General features: G+C 41.2%; 1 protein-coding gene across 1 annotated transcript in view; it reads left to right on the top strand.

The window, feature by feature from the left end:
* WDFY3 (WD repeat and FYVE domain containing 3) overlaps positions 1-19259 on the top strand; it is a 5086165-nt gene that overhangs the window by 2216043 nt on the left and 2850863 nt on the right. Inside the window, exon 17 of the mRNA XM_044059488.1 lies at positions 7733-7964. Coding sequence (XP_043915423.1) covers positions 7733-7964 — 232 coding nt within the window. The remainder of the gene's footprint in view (positions 1-7732; positions 7965-19259) is intronic.

Here is a 19259-nt window from a genome sequence, read left to right as displayed (position 1 = left end):
TGTAGTTGGCTAGTTTCATCAACTCGACAGATAAGCACCCTGTTGGGGACTTCTTTCCTACTTTTTGTGAAAAAACTGTACCTGTTTTTTTGTGACTTATGTCTGAGAGAAAAGGAAAGTGTTCGTGTGATCACCATATTCCTTGTAAAGATCACACATATTCAGTATTTTTTTTTTGCCTGGGCAAGCAACATGATGTTAAGTCCTGTTCTTTCTGTAAATTCTTTAGTCCCAAAACCCTTAAAAGCAGACCTAGTTCTTTATTTCTGCATTTAGAAAACCAAAACTGTATGGTGTTAACACTTAAGGTTATGGAGCAGAATTCCAGTTCTTCACATGTGTCCCCCCTCCCAGTTCCCAAGAAAAGGAGGTTTCTAGAGGGGCTTCAGCTTCCATTCCAACATACTCTCTCTTTTGGCAGGTGACCATGCTGTGGCCATGTGCAAACTCTTGGACCGTCCATTGGTTTCTCTTGACTACTCTAGCATTGCCCCTCAGCTGCTAAGAGCTGAGAGAGCAGCACCTCCTTCAAGGCTGCTCATACATATGGTCCTCTTCAGGCAGGGATGAACCCCTGTTGGTAGGACTGGGAAAACATGTCTAGGCTTAGAAAGACCCCCCCCCCCCAGGTTGTTAGCCTAGTAACAGTCGATGAAACTATAAATATAATTTTTTTCACATTGTACTCCCAATGTTTCTTAAAACAAAAACAAAAAAAGCACTTGTTTATTGTAGTATCTTTTGTTACATACAGTAATCACTGAAATGTTTTACTATATAACATGGATTTTATATCATGGAGTATTTTATAGTAATATTGTTAAGAACAAAAAGTGTTTTACTAACAGTTTCCTTTCTTTTTTCCCTCTAATTCCAAACATTAATGAAGTGAAGTAAGGTCTAGGCCTTTCACCCTCCCCACAACTTTAACAGAGCCAACATAAGTGCAGTCTTTCTGAGCCACTTTTTCTTGTAAAGCCATGCTTCATAAATGTGATGGATGCTTTATAGTCTCACATTTATTCACTAATTTCAGGGATGCTGGTCTTTTTCCTATTCCTCTCCATCTCCCAGCCCCAGACTCTGGTTCAAGTCCAGGATACTCCTGATTCTTCTAGTCAACTCCTGTGCTCGTTTTGTTCTGTTTCTCAAGCATTTTCCTTTAGAACATTGGAAGAGGTATCACTGGAAAAGTCTTTCTATGAGCTTTTTTATCAGAAGAATGAGGAACAAAGTCCCCTTCTGTTTGATGGTTCACTTTTTGATGAACAAACTTTTGTATTCCCCTTTAGCCTGCTCTGCATTAGAAAATGACTTTGATCCTCCAGGAAAGAATATTCTGAAGACAGCTGGATACAGCAGATTGAATCTCACACCTGCCTCTCGGCATTCCCTGAGTTCTAGGATGAATTTGCTTCTCTTCTGCCTGGTGTATAGTAAATATTAATTTGCTTCAAACACTGTACTGCCTCCAGTTTTCAATACGTTGCCCTTCTGCCACAGTTTTGTCAAAATCAGCTGTTTCTGCTGGTATGATTGCATCTTTACTAATAGGTTTTGGCTTCTTTCCCATGGCCAGGTTCGAAGCATACACACGATGTGCCCTTCAGATATTAAATCCTGCTGAGGGATGCCAGTCCAAATTGCCTGTCTGGGCTTTCATAAAGTTAATACAGTCTTTTCCTTCCAATTTTTCTGGTACAGCAGAAAATCTAAGGTTTTGACTGCATGCTGTATTCTTTAACGCTACCATTTTTTGAAACAGTTCTTCTTGAGCTGTGTCTTACTCATCCAGCCTTTTCTTCATTTTGACCTCTGATTTTTGCATTTTTATCAGTTCATCTGAATAGCTGTTTAAAACTTTTTCCATTTGTTCAACCTTTATGATTTGAGTTGGTGTACTTCTTTAATATTTCATGTATTTTAATCAGCTGTGAGCACATTTGATTTATTTTTTCCTCTAAATTACTGGAATGTATCTGTTCTACCAAAGTTGGAGCTTGAACTGCCTTTTGCTGAGCAGCTGCAGGATTCTTCCCAGTCAGTGTTTTCTCTTCTCCTTTTCTAATTTATTTTCTTTCAGGCTGTCTAATTTTCTTTTCTGCTGGTACTGAGGCAGTGTACTTACTAGCCAGTAACTGAATTTTACTAAAACTGGCAGAATTACTAACCCTTCTCTCATTTTCACTTTTCATATTGGAGGAGCTGATCAGTGGGCAGTCATTTTAGAATTCCAGTTGTACTTAGGTTTTTAGTCTAAGCCATTGTTAATGGTAGTTTGGGCCAGAGCACCTAAATAATGTTTATGGTGAAGCAGACAGCACTCAGTGGAGTTGGAAATTAATGGTATTTTGGGCCAGAGCACCTAAATGTTTATGGTGAAGCAGACAGCACTCAGTGGAGTTGGAAATCTCTGCTTCAGGGAGAGGAGAGCTTTAGTGGGGAGAGTTGGCTACTCTGTTGGATCTGAAAGCTGACCCCACTCCCTGCCATCCTGGTCTTGCCATAGATGGGGGTAGAGTATGCACCTCATGCAGGAATGACAGATGTTAGACTCATTTAGCTTGGAGATGTTTGGTTCTTGCTCAGAGGAACCAGCATCAGATTTGATTTCATCCTGGACCCCACTGTAACCTTGCTAAGATGAAACAAGAAGGAGCCCAGGTCAGTGTTCATTCAACAGTTAAATCCACAAAGACAAACAAAATCTCTTACAGTCAGAGGACCAGAGGCTGCCTTGAGTACTCGTGACTGCTCCACTCTAGAGGTATTCAAATGCAGACTATCCCTGTATGTCACTGAGTTTCTTTAAATCCCCCAGTAGATGTTGGTCAGGGACATAAAATTTAGAAGTTATTCAATTTCCTTCTTAAATCTTGAGCCTCAAGTCCCTGCTGGACATCTTACCACACCAGAAGAAGCAAGCAGGGCAGGATGTACTCGCCTTTTTAAGGAAAAGAGCCATGCAAGATGTCTTACCAGACCAGATAGATCAAAGTTTTTATTCCAGATTCATTTTGGTGCTAGAGAAGACTAAGGCTTCAGCCCCATAATGGAATGCTGTGACCTAAACAAAGTCATGATAAACCAGAAATTTTGTTTGGTGTCTGTGCCATTAGTCTTTCCTTACCTATGTAGAGGAGACTGGATTTGCTCTTTTGACATCCAGGATAGCTTATACTAAAGAAGTTAATCAAGTGCCTGTATGATCCTGTGGCTTTATCTTCTCTTCCACAAGGACAGGGCAGCATTGCAAACAAGCCCGTCATCATGAAAAAAGTCTTGGTGGAATTCAACCTGAACCAGGCCATTTACCCTGAGATGTTTTTTTTTTCCCATCTATCAAAACAAAGGGGAATACATCCTGTAATTATATGGAACATATAAGATTCTCAGATGTTATGTCATCAAAACTAGCCAGCTAGTTTCTCTGGACCCCAGAGGAAAGGGTTAATGGCATCTAAGTTCACCTCCTCCAGATGGATCTCATACTGTGTCATGTTCAAGAACTTGCTTGCTGGTCCCTAAGTGCAATATTAGTATTGAAGAAGGGTGGTAACCCAAAAGCTTTGCTACTATTCATAAAGGTGTTTTTTCCAACAACTGTGGTCTTATTTATCATCTTGCAGCATTTCAGTGTTTTGTGCCCTAAGTGCAGTCTACCAGAGTCATGATCATGTTAGCTGCCTTGTTTAAATATGCCTCAGTAGTTGTCAGCATTGGTGGAGTACAGAAAGAAAACTATGATTACAACTCTGGAATTATAGATAAACTCACTAAACTAGGTATAAATCCCTATGTCACAAGATGGGTTGCCAACTGGCTCACTGACAGAACCCACACTGTGAAAGTAGCAGACTCCAAATCTGACTTCAGACCACTGACAAGTGGAGTACCACAGGGTTCAGTCCTGGGTCCTCTCCTGTTTGGCATCTACTTCTCTGAAGTACAGGCTAACACAGAAGGTCTTTGGCTAACGAAGTTCGCAGATGACTGCAAACTAGGAGCCATAATCGAAACTCCTAACTATGTGGACATCCTACAGAAGGGCCTCACTGAGACAGATGCCTGGTGTCAAAGCCATGGCCTCAAGCTCAATGCCAAAAAATGCATTGTCATCCCCTTTGGTAAAAACTCTGTACCCATGAACTACCATATAGGCAGTAGTCTACTTAACACCGAAAGTGTGATGAGACCTTGGGACACTGGTAGACAGCACTCCTTTGATAATCACATCGCCACATTAGTCAGGAAATCCATCTACGTGGCACAGCTCATCACAAAAGGTTTCTCTTCCAGGCCAAAAGAGGTTATTGTTCCCCTCTACTCAGCACTCAGACCCATTATTGAGTACAGCACCCCTTTTGGTATGTACCTCACAAGACATCTACAACAGCTGGAAAGGCTGCAGAAATACCTCACAAAGAGGATTACAGGCCTCAAACAGATGCCCTACGCAGACTGTCTCAAAAAACTCCAAACTTTACTCCGTCGCATATCGCCTACTCAGAGGCGATCTCTGCCTAACATACAAAGCTGTGTCAGACCCAGAGCTGTTGGGACATGCTCCACTTAAAGAGATACCAATTCCTCCGAGCTACACACTCTAGGGGAACTAAAGCTTGTCACCACAATAACCAGAACTTGCTGGAGGGATAGATTCCTATCCCAGAGACTTCCCATACTCTGAAACAAACTACCTATCTATATCAAACAAAGATCTTCATTAGCACTCTTCTAGAAAAATCTTGATGATTGGATGGGGAATAGGAAATTCATCCTGGGGATCACTTCTGTGGCTCTGCTCGACAGGGGCACAGGAAAATAATTTTCTTGGGTGGTGAAAGCCAGGGTACCTTTTTGACTAGGCTTGTATAGGCCCTAGGGCCAATAGCCTAGTGCCTACCTATGAACTCAAGTGGCCAGTCTTCCAAATAGTGACTCAGTTGCTTGATGTCGTTAGTGGAGAGTTTGAGTTGGCCCATCTTGATGGAGGGAGAGGTGGAACCAGACACTTATTGCCACTGCCTCTTGAAGGAGGAGTGGTAATATAGAGGGGTAGGCATTAGACTCACCAATCCTTTGAAGGGGTAGCCTTCAGAACAGGTCTGTGGAGTGCACACCTAAAAAAGGAGCTGGATTGACAGCCATTGAGGTGACGTGGTTTGCTCATCCCCTGCAGTTAAGTCATTCAGAAAAAATACTGTTTTTGCCAGGATACCAGCAAGAGCACCCAGCACACTCATTGATGCTGGAATGGAGTCTTCCACCCATGGGCAGCCGTTGTTTCAGTTGTGGATGAAATACACAGAGCAGAAGTGTAAATAGGCAGTGTCTAAGCAGGGGAAGGCTTTGATGTTCACCAAGCAGAGAGAGGGCAAAAATAAAATAAAAAATGCCTCCATAAATGGCATCTGTGCAGCTACCACTTGGATTAACCTCAGTATTTTCACTAAGTGTTGCAAATTAAATGTTGCTTCCTGGGCACAGATGACTTCTGGGCCTACTGGAGTTGGAAATGTTTGCCAAGTTGTGCCAACCCTGAGGGGTTAGACAAGTGCTCATTTGTACTTGTTACTGAGAATGGGCCATTTCTTATCAGGCACTAAAGTCAGGTTTTGCCATAATAGTAAATTTGTAAGAACTGTTAGCATCTTCAGTATCACTTTCCCCCTGTACATTCCCATCACTGGGCCCAAAGCAATTGTCAGTCTTCTGTCACTTTCACTGCTAACATATCAGCTACTGACCAGCACACGTTGGTTTTGCCATGTTTTATACTTTGCTCTTCCCTGGTTTTCTTGTTTCTCTACTTGGTTCACATCTTAGTGAGGGCACATTGTGTGCCTGATGCTTGAAGAGAATTGGGGAACTGTGAGAGCTAATGAATTGCAGTGATTTATATGATAATGTTAGAACACCTAAAGAAGTTTCCCTTGTTACTTAGGATGGAAATGCTTCTTACAGGTCTTTTATTATGGTAAGTTACAACTTTACTTTTTCCATCTAGGGCTCTTAGTCATAATGTTCATCCACTGTAAAAATTAAAATATTCAATTGCTATATTTTGTGTTTGTTTATATTTCTGGTCTTAGATGTATGCTGTGTGTGACCTGGTGGAACATTTACTGTAGATCTCCTACGTACATTTATTTAACTGGAAGTAGATTTTCAATAATTCTTCTTTGATTTTAGGTTTTGATTACATTGTGTAAATTCATGTTAAAGGTAGCAGCCATATGAAGCCACAAATTGTTTTAGTCCCGTCCTGAACTTTGGCGTCTGCTAACCATCAGCCCTTCTGTTACAGATTGGCTGATCTGCTTCCAGTTGATTGGCCACTGATTTCTTTCCTAAGTTAACTTCACTGTCTTGGCAGCCATTGGCATTTTTTTTTCTGCTTAACTCCCTGATCTCTGTGGAGGTCAGCAAAACAGTACACAGTACTGTGCTTCATAGGTGCACGCTTTTGTGCATGCCTGGCTCCACTTGCAGCTTACTCCACTTATGCATTGCCACCTTGTCCAGATAATTGTTGGTTTCTATCTTTGCAGTGATGCTACATGTATCCCTTGCTGGCTGTAATTTCATGACTGGGAGTAGCTTTATTCTTCATCAGGATTGATGTGCCTACAAGTGGCCATTTACCCAGTTCTTCCCTGTCCAGGTTCTTTATACTGAACTTCTAGTCAAACATGGATCATTAATAAGGCCTTATGTGCAGATTAGGGAGAGAGAGCACAGCATATTTTGAGTCTCTATAGTACAAATAAATGTATACTTTTTTTATATTTTGAGGATTGAAACAATACAGTTTAATTTTTTATTTGATAATTATTTGTATAGCTACACAGAACACCTGTTGAATGAAGCCTTATTAAAAGCTGACTAAATTTTTTTGTAAATTTTAATCGTAATTTTCTTGCCCTGCTAGGCAGTATGACAATGTCACTGGAAGGCTTTGGTTCAGAAAGTGTGTTCAATGTGAGTGAAGATCAGCACTACAAGATAAGCAAAAGTCTTGTGAAATCAGCAGAAGGAAGCACAGTGCCTCTTACCAGGGTGAAATGCTTGGTCTCTATGACAACTCCACATGACATTGAGCTTCATGGATCATCTGTCACTCCTGCATTTATAGAGTTTGACACACCTCTCTGGAAGGCTTTGGGTAAGAAATTGATGCAGTTTATTTTCTGCTTAACTCCCTGATCTCTGTGGAGGTCAGCAAAACAGTACACAGTACTGTGCTTCGTAGGTGCACGCTTTTGTGCATGCCTGGCTCCACTTGCAGCTTACTCCACTTGTACGTGCCACACCTTGTCCAGATAATTGTTGGTTTCTGTCTTTGCAGTGATGCTACATGTATCCCTTGCTGGCTGTAATTTCATGACTGGGAGTAGCTTTATTCTTCATCAGGATTGATGTGCCTACAAGTGGCCATTTACCCAGTTCTTCCCTGTCCAGGTTCTTTATACTGAACTTCTAGTCAAACATGGATCATTAATAAGGCCTTATGTGCAGATTAGGGAGAGAGAGCACAGCATATTTTGAGTCTCTATAGTACAAATAAATGTATACTTTTTTTTATATTTTGAGGATTGAAACAATACAGTTTAATTTTTTATTTGATAATTATTTGTATAGCTACATAGAACACCTGTTGAATGAAGCCTTATTAAAAGCTGACTAAATTTTTTTGTAAATTTTAATCTTAATTTTCTTGCCCTGCTAGGCAGTATGACAATGTCACTGGAAGGCTTTGGTTCAGAAAGTGTGTTCAATGTGAGTGAAGATCAGCATTACAAGATAAGCAAAAGTCTTGTGAAATCAGCAGAAGGAAGCACAGTGCCTCTTACCAGGGTGAAATGCTTGGTCTCTATGACAACTCCACATGACATTAGGCTTCATGGATCATCTGTCACTCCTGCATTTATAGAGTTTGACACCTCTCTGGAAGGCTTTGGGTAAGAAATTGATGGTTTATTTTCTGTGACTGGCAGTTTTGAAAGCAGACAAAATCTGTTTTCTGTTAATTTCAAAACATATTATTTAAAAAATGTTCTTGCTATCAGGGGCATGTAAATTGTGTGTGTATATTTTATGCAGTATGTAGGAATAGGATAACTTGTATGGGAGTACTATCTGTCAACCACTTTACAACTTTATGGTTTATCTTGTAAACTGTTACAAGCAGGGAAAGTGATTTATTTTCCTTCCAGCTTTAGGAGCCAGCAATGTTGGTAACTTTCAAGTGGTAACAGAGGAATTAGTATATTTTGTACCTTTCTTGATTCTTGAGCAAGCATTACAGAGTAAGTGTGTGTTACTTGTGTCTTGTTCATAATTTGCACCTCAATTTTCTTATGTAATCATGTTACTATTTTTTTTCCTGTATTTGTCTTTTGTATTGATTTCTTTTCAGTACTTACGCATATTACCTTTAGAAGTAAATCTTTATCTAAACTAGAAGAATGAAATAATTTCATATGATCCATATTCATCAGAGACCGTTTAGTTAACTTTTGTGTACGATATGTTTTCATCTTTTATATGGAGAAATGTTTCATTAATTTCATAGAACCTAGTTACATTGGTACAAAGTGATGTTCTTCGTCTCACATTGCTGCAGTCATAACCTGTGGGTAGTCCGCTGTCCTCGGTCGGCCCGAATACCAAAGAGCTGGGCTGGCGTCGGTCATTGTCGCCTAGAGCTGACGTCAGTACGTAGTAGTACTTAAGTGCATGACCAACGCCATATCCTCAGTCTTTCTTGCCGCGTGGTCCGAAGCAGAAGCAGCATTTGCAAGTGCCGTTCGGCGTTCTGAAATTTTCATTTATCGAGTTTCAAACCGAAGACCAAGTTGGGCTAAGTACCCCGTTGAGGAAATCTTTATCTTTTCTTGCCTCAGTTATCCGGATGTCAGAAAAAGTTAATAATTGCATTTCTTGTGGGAAACAGATACCTCATAGGGATTATCATTCTTTCTGTATTCCTTGCTTGGGGCCTGAGCACAACGTAGTCGGGTGTTGCTTTTGTGCTAGATTTAATAAGCGCACCATTAAACGGAGATTAGACTGTGCCAGGCTTGTTTTCGGTAAAAGGTGTAACTATAACATGCCGTCGGATCCCCTGGCGCCGCTACCGCTAAAAGCGTAAGACAGATCTTTGAAGTCTAAACCGACGAAGTCCGTTGCGGACGCCAGTTCTACTGAGCCTGCGGTTGAATCTGTGGATCCTGCCGAGGTTCGGCTGAATCCCAGGGGGAACCTTTACTTTTACAGGAGTTGGCCTCTCAGGAGTTAGGCCCGGCTGAAGGTGCTTCTCAGGTGTCTGTAGTTCCATCCTTACAGAAGGTTATTAGGCCTTCTACTTCAGTAGCTAAAGGCCATGCTAAGGCCAAACCTTGTCTGGTTGGCCCTGGTCATAGTTCTAGCTCTCCAGCCCCTGTTCCTAAAAAGCATATGTTGAAAATGGTGGAGGACTTGATTGCTTTGATCAGGGTTCTATACCCAGAGAAGAGGCCTAGGGTGGAGGCAGATTTAGAGGGAATGGATCATTCCTCAGACTACTCTGATTCCTCAGCTGAAGAAATTCAGGAATTCCCTTCTTATTCAGATTCGGATGCAGAGGACTCCTGTCCTTCTGCTTCTCCTCCTGAGGATTTTTCTTTCTCTGAGACTTTACATTCCATGAGGAACATTTTAAGTGGGAAGGTCAGGATTTTTCAGATTCTCGGAAAAGGCTTAGGGAATTTTTGTTTCTGCCACAACATAGGCCCTTGGCTGTTCCTCCTGTCTTAGATGTTGTTCAGGATGTTTTTTCTGAATCTTCCCTTAATCCTGATTCTTTGCCTCCTGCCCTGTTAAGCCGGACAGATATTACAGAGTTCCAGAAGCACATAAGTATTTGTACAAGAGTCCTAGAGCTGATCCAGAAACTATTATTCAAGGTCCTAAGGGTATTAGGGCTTCTGTGGCTAAGAATCCAGTTCCTTTGGATAAAGATTCTAGAGCTTTAGATAGGTGGGGGAAAAGTGTACACCTCCTCTACGTTAGCTATGAGGGCTTTGAATTGCCAATTTCATATGCTGAAGTATCAGAACTTTTGTTAGGTCAATTGAAATCTAAGGTGGATGCTTTATCTGAGGGTATAGAGTGTAAGGAGCTCCAGGAGTTGGTTCATGCATCAGATCAAGTTGGCAAGCATTCTTTGCAGTGTGGTTTCGATGCTCTTCAGGCTTCATCCAGGGTGGCTGCTACAGGTTCAGTTATTCGTAGACATGCCTGGCTTAAGGATCAAAATTTGTCAGAGCATGTTAAGGCTCGGATTTTGGATGCTCCTCTTCAATCTGAAGTACTTTTGGTCCTCCTGTGGAATCAGTTTTGAAAAGATGGAAGATAAGGCTAAGTCTATGCAGACGGTCAAGGATTTTATGCAGGTGCATCCTCCTACGTTTAGTAGGAATTGGCCTGCTAGAGGATGGTCTTATCCTTCTTGGATTATCAGTCTAAGGGCAAGTCTAGTCGTGGTAGTGGCAGGGCTCACGCTCTGGGTTCTTTTAGTCCTAGGACTTGGTGTTCTCCTGCACAGTCTTCTGGTGTGGGCAGGGATCAGCCTTTCGTAAACAGACCCAATGACCTGTGTCTTCCGCTGCCAGACCCTTCTTTACTGGCAGCTCCTCTAGGAGGGAAGTTGGGACTTTTCAAACAAAACTGGCATTTGGTCACCCAGGACAAATGGGTGTTGGATATAATAAATCACGGTTACAAGTTTTATTTTCACACTTTTCCTCCTTTCAAAGGCATGCCGGATGTGCCTCCTCAACAAAGGATGGAGGCTCAGGAGCAAATCTCGTTACTTTTGCAGATGGGGGCAATTCAGGTGGTCCCTCCGTCCGAAGTAGGCCTAGGTTTTTATTCCCGTCTGTTCCTAGTGCCAAAGAAAGGAAACACTTGGAGGCCAATTCTGGATTTGTCCATTCTCAATACCTACCTAGACATTCCAAAGTTCAAGATGTTAACATTACAACAACTTCTGCCTATGCTAGGCAAAGATCACTGGATGGTAAACCTGGATCTCAAAGAGGCCTATCTTCACATCCCTATCAGGCCCAGCTGCAGGAGATTCCTGAGGTTTCGGGCTGGTACTTCTCATTATCAGTTCTCTGCATTGCCCTTTGGTTTATCTACTGCCCAGAGTATTCACAAAAGTTCTGGCTCCTGTAATTGCTTTCTTCAGACAGAGGAATACAAATTTATCCTTATCTGGACGATTGCCTGATTCTTGCTCAAAACAAAGACAAGTTACTACAACATCTCCAGTATGTAATGGCAGTTTTAAGGTGCCTAGGGTATTCTGTGAATGAAATAAAGTCCAGTCTAGTACCCTCTCAGGACATGTGCTTTCTGGGTGTCAGACTGAATGCAGCTTCTCAGATGGCATTTCTGACCCCGGACAAACAAAGAACTCTTCATCTATACTTCCAGCAGTTATCAGTAATGTCCAGGCTGACTGCAAGGACAGTCCTTCAAGCCTTGGGGTTCATGGCATCTTGCATTCTAGTACTTCCCAATGCCAAACTGCATATGAGGAAGCTACAATGGTATCTCAAAAGTGTGTGGACTCAACACTGCCACGGTTTGGACACTGTCATTCGGATTATACCTTGCATCCAGAAGGAATTCTTGTGGTGGGCTCAGGAATGTCACCTAAACAAGGGACTCTCTGTGATCCGACCAGAGGCGAGTCAGATCCTAACGACGGATGCCTCGGACTTGGCTTGGAGCACACTTCAATGGGAAATGGATTCAGGACATATGGCCTCCCAAACTACAACATTTGCATATCAACATGAAGGAGATGTTAGCAGTCCAATTTGCCTTGATGGCCTTCAAGGACCTACTTCAGCGGGACAGGTGTTGATTCAAACAGACAACACAACAGTCATGTGGTACATCAACAAGCAGGGGAACCCATTCCTACCCTCTTTGCAGACAAGCAATGATTTTATGGGAGACTGCTCTGAGTTTGCATATCAATCTTCAAGCCACGGTTTCTGCCAGGAGCACAGAACTCCTAGCAGATGTATTGAGCAGACAAATTGTGGATCCCCACGAGTGGAGACTGGACCCTCAGGTATTCAAACAGTTAACCGTGGCTTGGGGAGCTCCACACATAGATCTGTTCGCTTCTCCACTGAATTTCCAACTGCCAAAATTTTGCACAAAGATGTTCCATCCAAATGCTTGGAAAGTGGATGCTCTATCTTTCACTTGGAACAACCTTCACGTTTATGCTTTTCCCCCTCTGCCTCTTCTTCCCAAGGTACTCTTGAAAGTCAGGAGGGACAAGCCTTGCATGATTCTAATAGCACCAGATTAGCCACGTCAGCATTGGTATCCTCTGCTGAGGAGTTTAATTCAGGAGCCTCCTTGGCTTTTGCCACAGGTTCCCCATTTGTTATCCCAGTCAAACAATCATTTTCTCAATGTTCGGGTGCAGTCCCTGCATCTAACAGCCTGGTGTATTCTGTAATGGAGCCAGTGGGGTCTCAGCTTCCTCAACAGGTTTTAGATGTCATTTTGGAAGCCAGGCGGCCTAGTACTAGAAAAGTTTATGCTGATAAATGGAAGAGATTTTTTCTTTGGAGCACAGCAAAGGGCTTTGATGTTTCAGTGCCTAATTTGAGTTTTGCACTACAGTATCTTACTGAATTACTGGACAAGGGTTTGTCATTCTCTTCTGTGAAGGTTCATGCTGCAGCCATTTCTGCTCACTATGATTGTGACCCTCCTTTATTTTCTCACCCTTTGTTCAAACAGTTTCTTAGAGGGGCAAGGAATATAAGACCCCCACGTAGAGCTCCTACTCCTTCCTGGGATCTCAATTTTGTGTTAGAGAAGCCTACTTTACCTCCTTTTGAACCTGCAGCTATGTCTGAATTGAAGTTTTTGTCTTGGAAGACTGCTTTTTTGTTGGCCATTACTTCTGCTAGGAGGGTATCTGAATTGCAGGCACTCATGGCAGTTGAACCCTTTCTGATTTTCCATAAAGATAGAGTTTCTTTGCGAACTAACCCTACTTTTATGCCTAAAGTGATTTCTAATGTGGCCTTGAACCAGTCTATTCATTTGCCTACTTTTTATGCTGATCCCCAAAATAAAGGGGAAAAAGTCTTGCATTCTTTGGATATCCACAGGCAGCTACGTTATTATTTGAGCAGGACTAAAGAGTTCAGACAGACTCAACAGTTATTTGTTTCCTTTGCTTTGGGTTCACAAGGAAAGCTGTTTCAAAGCAAACTATTTCTAAGTGGATTGGTCAATGTATTGCTTTGTTATTCTCATCATGGGAAGGAGGTTCCTGCTGGGATCAGACCTCATTCTACCAGGGCTACTGCCACATCTACTGCTTTTTTGAGGGGGGTAGCTACTAAGGATATTTTGGAGGCAGCTACTTGGAGTTCAGTACACACTTTTACTAAGCATTACCATCTCCCTCTTTATTCCAAGTCCAGGGCTGGGTTTGCCACTGCAGTTTTACAGGGCATGTTAGCAGCTCCTAATGCTATTTAGTTTGCCAGCCTCCCTTTTCCTTTGCTTTGGGATTCTACCCACAGGTTATGACTGCAGCAATGTGAGACGAAGAACATAGTACAGTTTTGTACCTACCATAAATGTAGATGTTCGAGGATCTACATTGCTGCAGTCCAATTATCCCTCCCTCCTTCCCTCTATAGTTTGTGGTTGCTGTGTTTTTGGGATAATCTTTATTTCCACACTGGTAGTTGTTAGGCTTTTTGCTATTTTAGCTCTGGCCTTCTTTCCTTCTTAGGCCTTCTGACATCTGGGGCAAGAAAGACTGAGGATATGGCGTCGGTCATGCGCTTAAGTACTACTACGTACTGACGTCAGCTCTAGGCGACAATGACTGACGCCAGCCCAGCTCTTTGGTATTCGGGCCGACCGAGGACAGCGGACTACCCACAGGTTATGACTGCAGCAATGTAGATCCTCGAACATCTACATTTATGGTAGGTACAAAACTGTACTTTTTTGATGGATACTTTATACCTGTTCACATGCACATTTCTGAGCTTTTCCTTAATCCATCCTTTGTCTTCTGCCTTCTGTCAGTGGACAATGTAAATGTTCTGGCAGACATTTATTTAGATTATTTCTTTTTCCATCCTGTTTATTATGGTTTCTTTGTGTTGTATTTCATTGAAGGACTTCCATTTCTGTGTTTTGATGAGACCATCACTATCCTATTTTGTTTGTATTCCTCATTTACTTTTAATAAAATGTTTTCCATTCTGACCAACCCCACCCCCTTTCAATCCATTTCTTTCCATGTCAGAATTGCAGGCACCCAGTCTGTCTCAACAAACATGTAGCAAGCAGGAACCAACAACTGATCGAATACCAGTCTGTCACACAGTAGACACACAGACAGACACACACACACACACACACACACACAATATTAGGAATAAATTAGTGTAAATTGTACAGGAAATGTGAACTGCCAAGAGCTGATGAAATTTGACTGCAAGATATCAAGATGCAGGTATTCACATTAGAAAGGAACATAGTATGAACATTCCAGTCATTCCATGGTTAAGGATAGAAGTAGCAACTTTTCCCTCATTTATGTGGAATACCTAAATTAACGTAGTATCCTGTTCATTCTTGTCACAGTTGCTTACCCGAGGGAGATGTGATTAATAGGCTTTGCAATATTTATACTGCTGCTGTTAAAGTATATTTATGTTGTATGGTTTCTTCAGAGAATCATGGCAGCATGCAGCACTGCAAATTAGAGCGTAAATAAATTCTGCTATCTAGTATTCCATGGCAAATTTACAGTGTGTTTTTATTTCTGAAGATCTTTGCTATATAAGTTATTAAATCTGATCATACTCGTGTTCCTAATGGTCTAGTAGTCCCTTGGTCTCCCCATTGTATTTATTTGTATTGTCCGGGTTGCTGACTTCTCCTACATCCTCAACCAGTCTGTTTTTAAGAGGAGATCACCAGCTCAGTCTTCCTTACTGTTATTTGATTTCACGGTAAAGTGACCCCAACTCCATCTGCAAAAAATGGGAAAAGGGGTTGTGGATGGATGTAAATGAGCAAATGTACATCTCACATCTATTTCCATACAGGGATAATTTATTGAAAACTCAACCCATAGTGTAGTTAAGCTTCCTATTGTTTTAGTAATCTAGTTACAATCCTGCATACTGTTAATATACCAAGATCTGCCCTTTTGCCCACTTACTACTTGCCCCATTGACTGCAGCATTAACTTAATTGGCGCTCATGTTTCAACCTTCAGACCTCTGATAACTTTGATGTGTGTCTGGAAGAAGTAAGGATGTGTTACATATGGTGGCATCATTTCTAAGGTTTGCAGCATCACCTGAACATGGGGACAAGCTCCCTTTTCCTTACGTAATGTATGAAGTGATACAATATTGAGCATGCAGTTTTTTCTGCCTTTTCACCTCTAATTTCATATGCATGTGCATGCTGTTTTGAGTGCTATTCAATCCCCAACTTTAACAAGGAGGTGGCAATGAATTGGAACCCACTAGACTGGAAAAAAGAATACCCAAACAGTCATTTATTCTCTTTTAAAACTATTTTTTGTCAGCTTCCTTGTCCGTTACATACCTCAGATTAGTGCTGACATGCTCAGACTCCTTGACCTGCCTTTAGGTTGCTGACTGACTTATAATCTGGTTTTAGTTTTTGATCCACCTTGGAAATTAACTCTTACATAGTTATATGTAATCATACCGTAGGTTTTCACATAATGTCCAGATGTTTGCCTCGTATTTTTGCCCTGTTTATCATAGAATTTGTGGTTTTCTGGAAAATCACTGAGGCTTGAAGTCACTAAATAATGATGGACATTTCAGTTTTAAACTTGATATCTTTCGGAAAATGCGCAAGACGTTGTTCCGTTCGATTCTCAGCTAGAGCATCTTCTGTGTGGAGGCATGCGTAAATGGGCGTGCCTTCGTTGAAGATTGTGCGTCAGGGCTGGTAACTCGGCACGTAAAAATCCACTACCAAACATTAGCGGACCGGAGTTCTGCTGTGGCGACCCCTAACCGGGATAAGCCGAAAAGACACAACATCTTTCAGAAAATGCATGCTAACACAAATCCTATTATTCCAACAACTTTTTAAGTTTGTAAGAGCAATACTTAAAATCTGTCCCTATTTTTGGGCCATTGTCCTCCCATTATTTTAGGCTTTGTCCAGATTTATTGTGCTAAGAGGTTGAGAGGTGTGCACGTAACTCGCTTTTCTTTGTCGCATTCAGATTCTTAACTATAGAGGTGTTACTGACTAAAATGGAGAACCTAGCTTAGGTCCCCTCAGTAGAAGGCAGTTTAGAGCTGAAAATGTCTGTAGTATCACATCTTTCAGGTTTTATTGTCTCATTTCTTGGAAGGTTAAGTTTTGATCAGATAGAAAATGTCTCTTGTCTACTGCCTCAAAAATAAGGATGGAAGTAGTCTCACCCTGTTAGAAAGATGATGAGAGTTTGGGATTGTATACTAACTACTGAGTTGGGACAGTCCATGGCTGCAGAACTTGTCAGTATCAGTAGAAGTTTGAAATAAAGCAATATGGATTATTAAATGGATTCTTGCAGCTGCCTGATTGTTTTAATCTGTTGAAAGTGGAGTATGAGAAATGATTTTCTTGATTTGCTGTCCCTGTTTAGAAAAGACCATTTCAGTAGTGCTTTTTCTCGCTGCCATCTGATTTGAAGTGTTCTGCAAAAGTTGCAGAATGTGTCATCAGTAATTGTCTTTTTGGCCCTTGTAGTCTGTTTCCCCTATTACAGAATTTTTTAATTTTGTTCCATATTTTCTCACTTAAATAAGATATAATTGTGCTGAACATTTGCTTTACACTACAGGTGAGTATTTGAATTTATTGACTTTATGTTTTCCTGCTAACATTATTTGCTATAAACAGAATATAACATGCCTCAAAGGGTTATCCAGCTACTGATAAAGAAAATTCTATGTATGGTGTAACTTCGTAATAGATATCTGCGAGAACACCTATAAGTGCCAAAGCATTAGCCGAGAACAAACTTCAGCAAGCCAATATAAATTAAAATACTGTCGTTTTTATAATAAAACGTCAGTATTTTAATTTATATTGGCTTGCTAAAGTTTGTTCTCGGCTAATGCTTTGGCACTTATAGGTGTTCTCGCAGATATCTATTACGAAGTTATCCAGCTACTGCCAGCTCCTAAGATATTGATCGCCAACATGACATTCCTCTACTAAGCAGTGAAATTCATCCTTTAGGCATTTGCATGGAGTACTAATTTATTTTCCAGTAAAGTACGGTTTAGCCTCACCCACCACGTTTTGCTTGTCAGTCAGGACTTGACTTTTATATATACAGGGACAGTTTTTAGTCATATTGCACTGTGAACTAGTACAATTTATTGAACAAAGCATTGTAGAATGTACCATCTGAAGCCCACAAGTCGTGTAGTAGTACCTACAATGAACCTGATTTTTAAATTTGCCTGACATGAAACTGTTTTCGTCCTCTCTGTCTAGTTTTTATTTGTGTCACATTTTCAAGCATGTTCGATGCCTTATCAAAGGCAGTATTGGTTTCTTAAGTCTGGTCATGTTTTAAGTTTGTGAGATCGTTACTGTTCTAGTATTTGATAGACTTTTTAAACTTATTTTTATTATTCCCCCACAGGACATGCCCCAATGGTTCTCTTGCTTGTTCTCCGCTTGTCTCATTCAGTCCATCAGGGGTAAGAGCCTATCATCCCCAAACTAGGTGAAAGCCCTCTGGCTCATTCATTCCTATTTTGGGGGGGGGGGCTGATCTGGCCATTTGTTCCCATAGAGGTTGAGAGTTGAGCATTAGGGAACAAGCTAGTATTCCTGTCCTTGGGAGGTCCTATCCCCATAGTTGACAGCCGGATCGCAGTGGCTGCTTGGTTGGGGAATGATGTGTAATTTTCAACTCACATTACCTCTGACTCATTGGAGCATGTGCTGTCTAGCAGCTCAAGTATGCCTCATCCTCTTCCATGGGTTATCACATATCCACCTTTAAGCTTCACTAATGTCTCCCTCCCTCCAGAATGAAGGATGTCATTGGGCACTCATGTCCATCCTTCCCACTCTCTGCAGTGCCAGTGTTGCTAGTCAAAGTGATGCTTCCTGAAGGAAGATTGTGTAGTTGTATTAGTGTACTTACCATAACAGTAGATATAGTCTCAGCTATGTATGTCTTCACTTTTAAGTTATCATTTGTGGTTAATTTCCTCTAAGGATGGCTATTGGAAGTTAAGGGGCTGAGCAATATATAATTTCTTCTCCTGACTGCATTCAGGCTTAAGCTATTAATTGCTGCTTTGCTGAGTTTGAGCAATCCAGGTAGAGAGATCAAGAGAGTGTGTGTGTGTGTGGGGGGGGCAAAGCCCAAGAAAACCATTTCCCAGAAGTGAACTGCTTGTGAAGCCTAACCTAGTTCTGTACATGTCTGAAGTGACATGTGGAGAGACACCCTTGTTCCTGCAAATACCAGCATGCCTCATAAGCATAAAGTTTTATACATGTACATATAAATGTGCATGTGTGTATTTTGTTGGACATAGTTGATGTCATTTTGTGATGCAAGAGCAAACTGGTTCTGTAGACTCACTTGCAGTGCGCTAGGGAATTGAAGTTCTGATCTGATATCAATTTTCATTCTTAATAGTTGGGTTCGGATACGACCCTAGGATCTGACTCTGCCGCTTTTTACAGCTGGTGGATAATGGAAACTCTCGAGCTCCTCACTTACCCATAATGCTTTAGTCCCTTACCATACCCCAGGCTTCATTTGCCACTTTTGCGTGTGGACGTGGTTGCTGCTAACTGTTGAGCTTTAGTGTTTTCTAGGTGGATAAGAAAACAGATTGTTTATTTTTTTTCACTATCTTTATCCTTTTTTTCTTTATAGCTCATTTATTCCTCCCTTATCCTACACTTTTCTTAGTGTAATTTAATTACTATTGTTGATATTTTTCTCCACTTTACCCTTGTGGTAATTTCTTTAATTACCATTGATGGTGATTTTTTTTTCTTTCCTTTCTTTCCTATTTAAAAAAATGACTTCTTAGTGTTATACTGTTGTTTAAAGATGGCTGAAAAACCTTTTGGTTTTAAAAAATGCAGAGAGTCTGGGCATAAGATCTTTTTGTCAGATG

The sequence above is a fragment of the Protopterus annectens genome, chromosome 17.part0 (assembly GCF_019279795.1).
Source record: "Protopterus annectens isolate FY-2018-M chromosome 17.part0, PAN1.0, whole genome shotgun sequence".
Taxonomy (NCBI): Eukaryota; Metazoa; Chordata; order Ceratodontiformes; family Protopteridae; genus Protopterus; species Protopterus annectens.
Note: the sequence above shows the minus strand (reverse complement) of the source record. Positions and strands in the feature narration are given on the sequence as shown.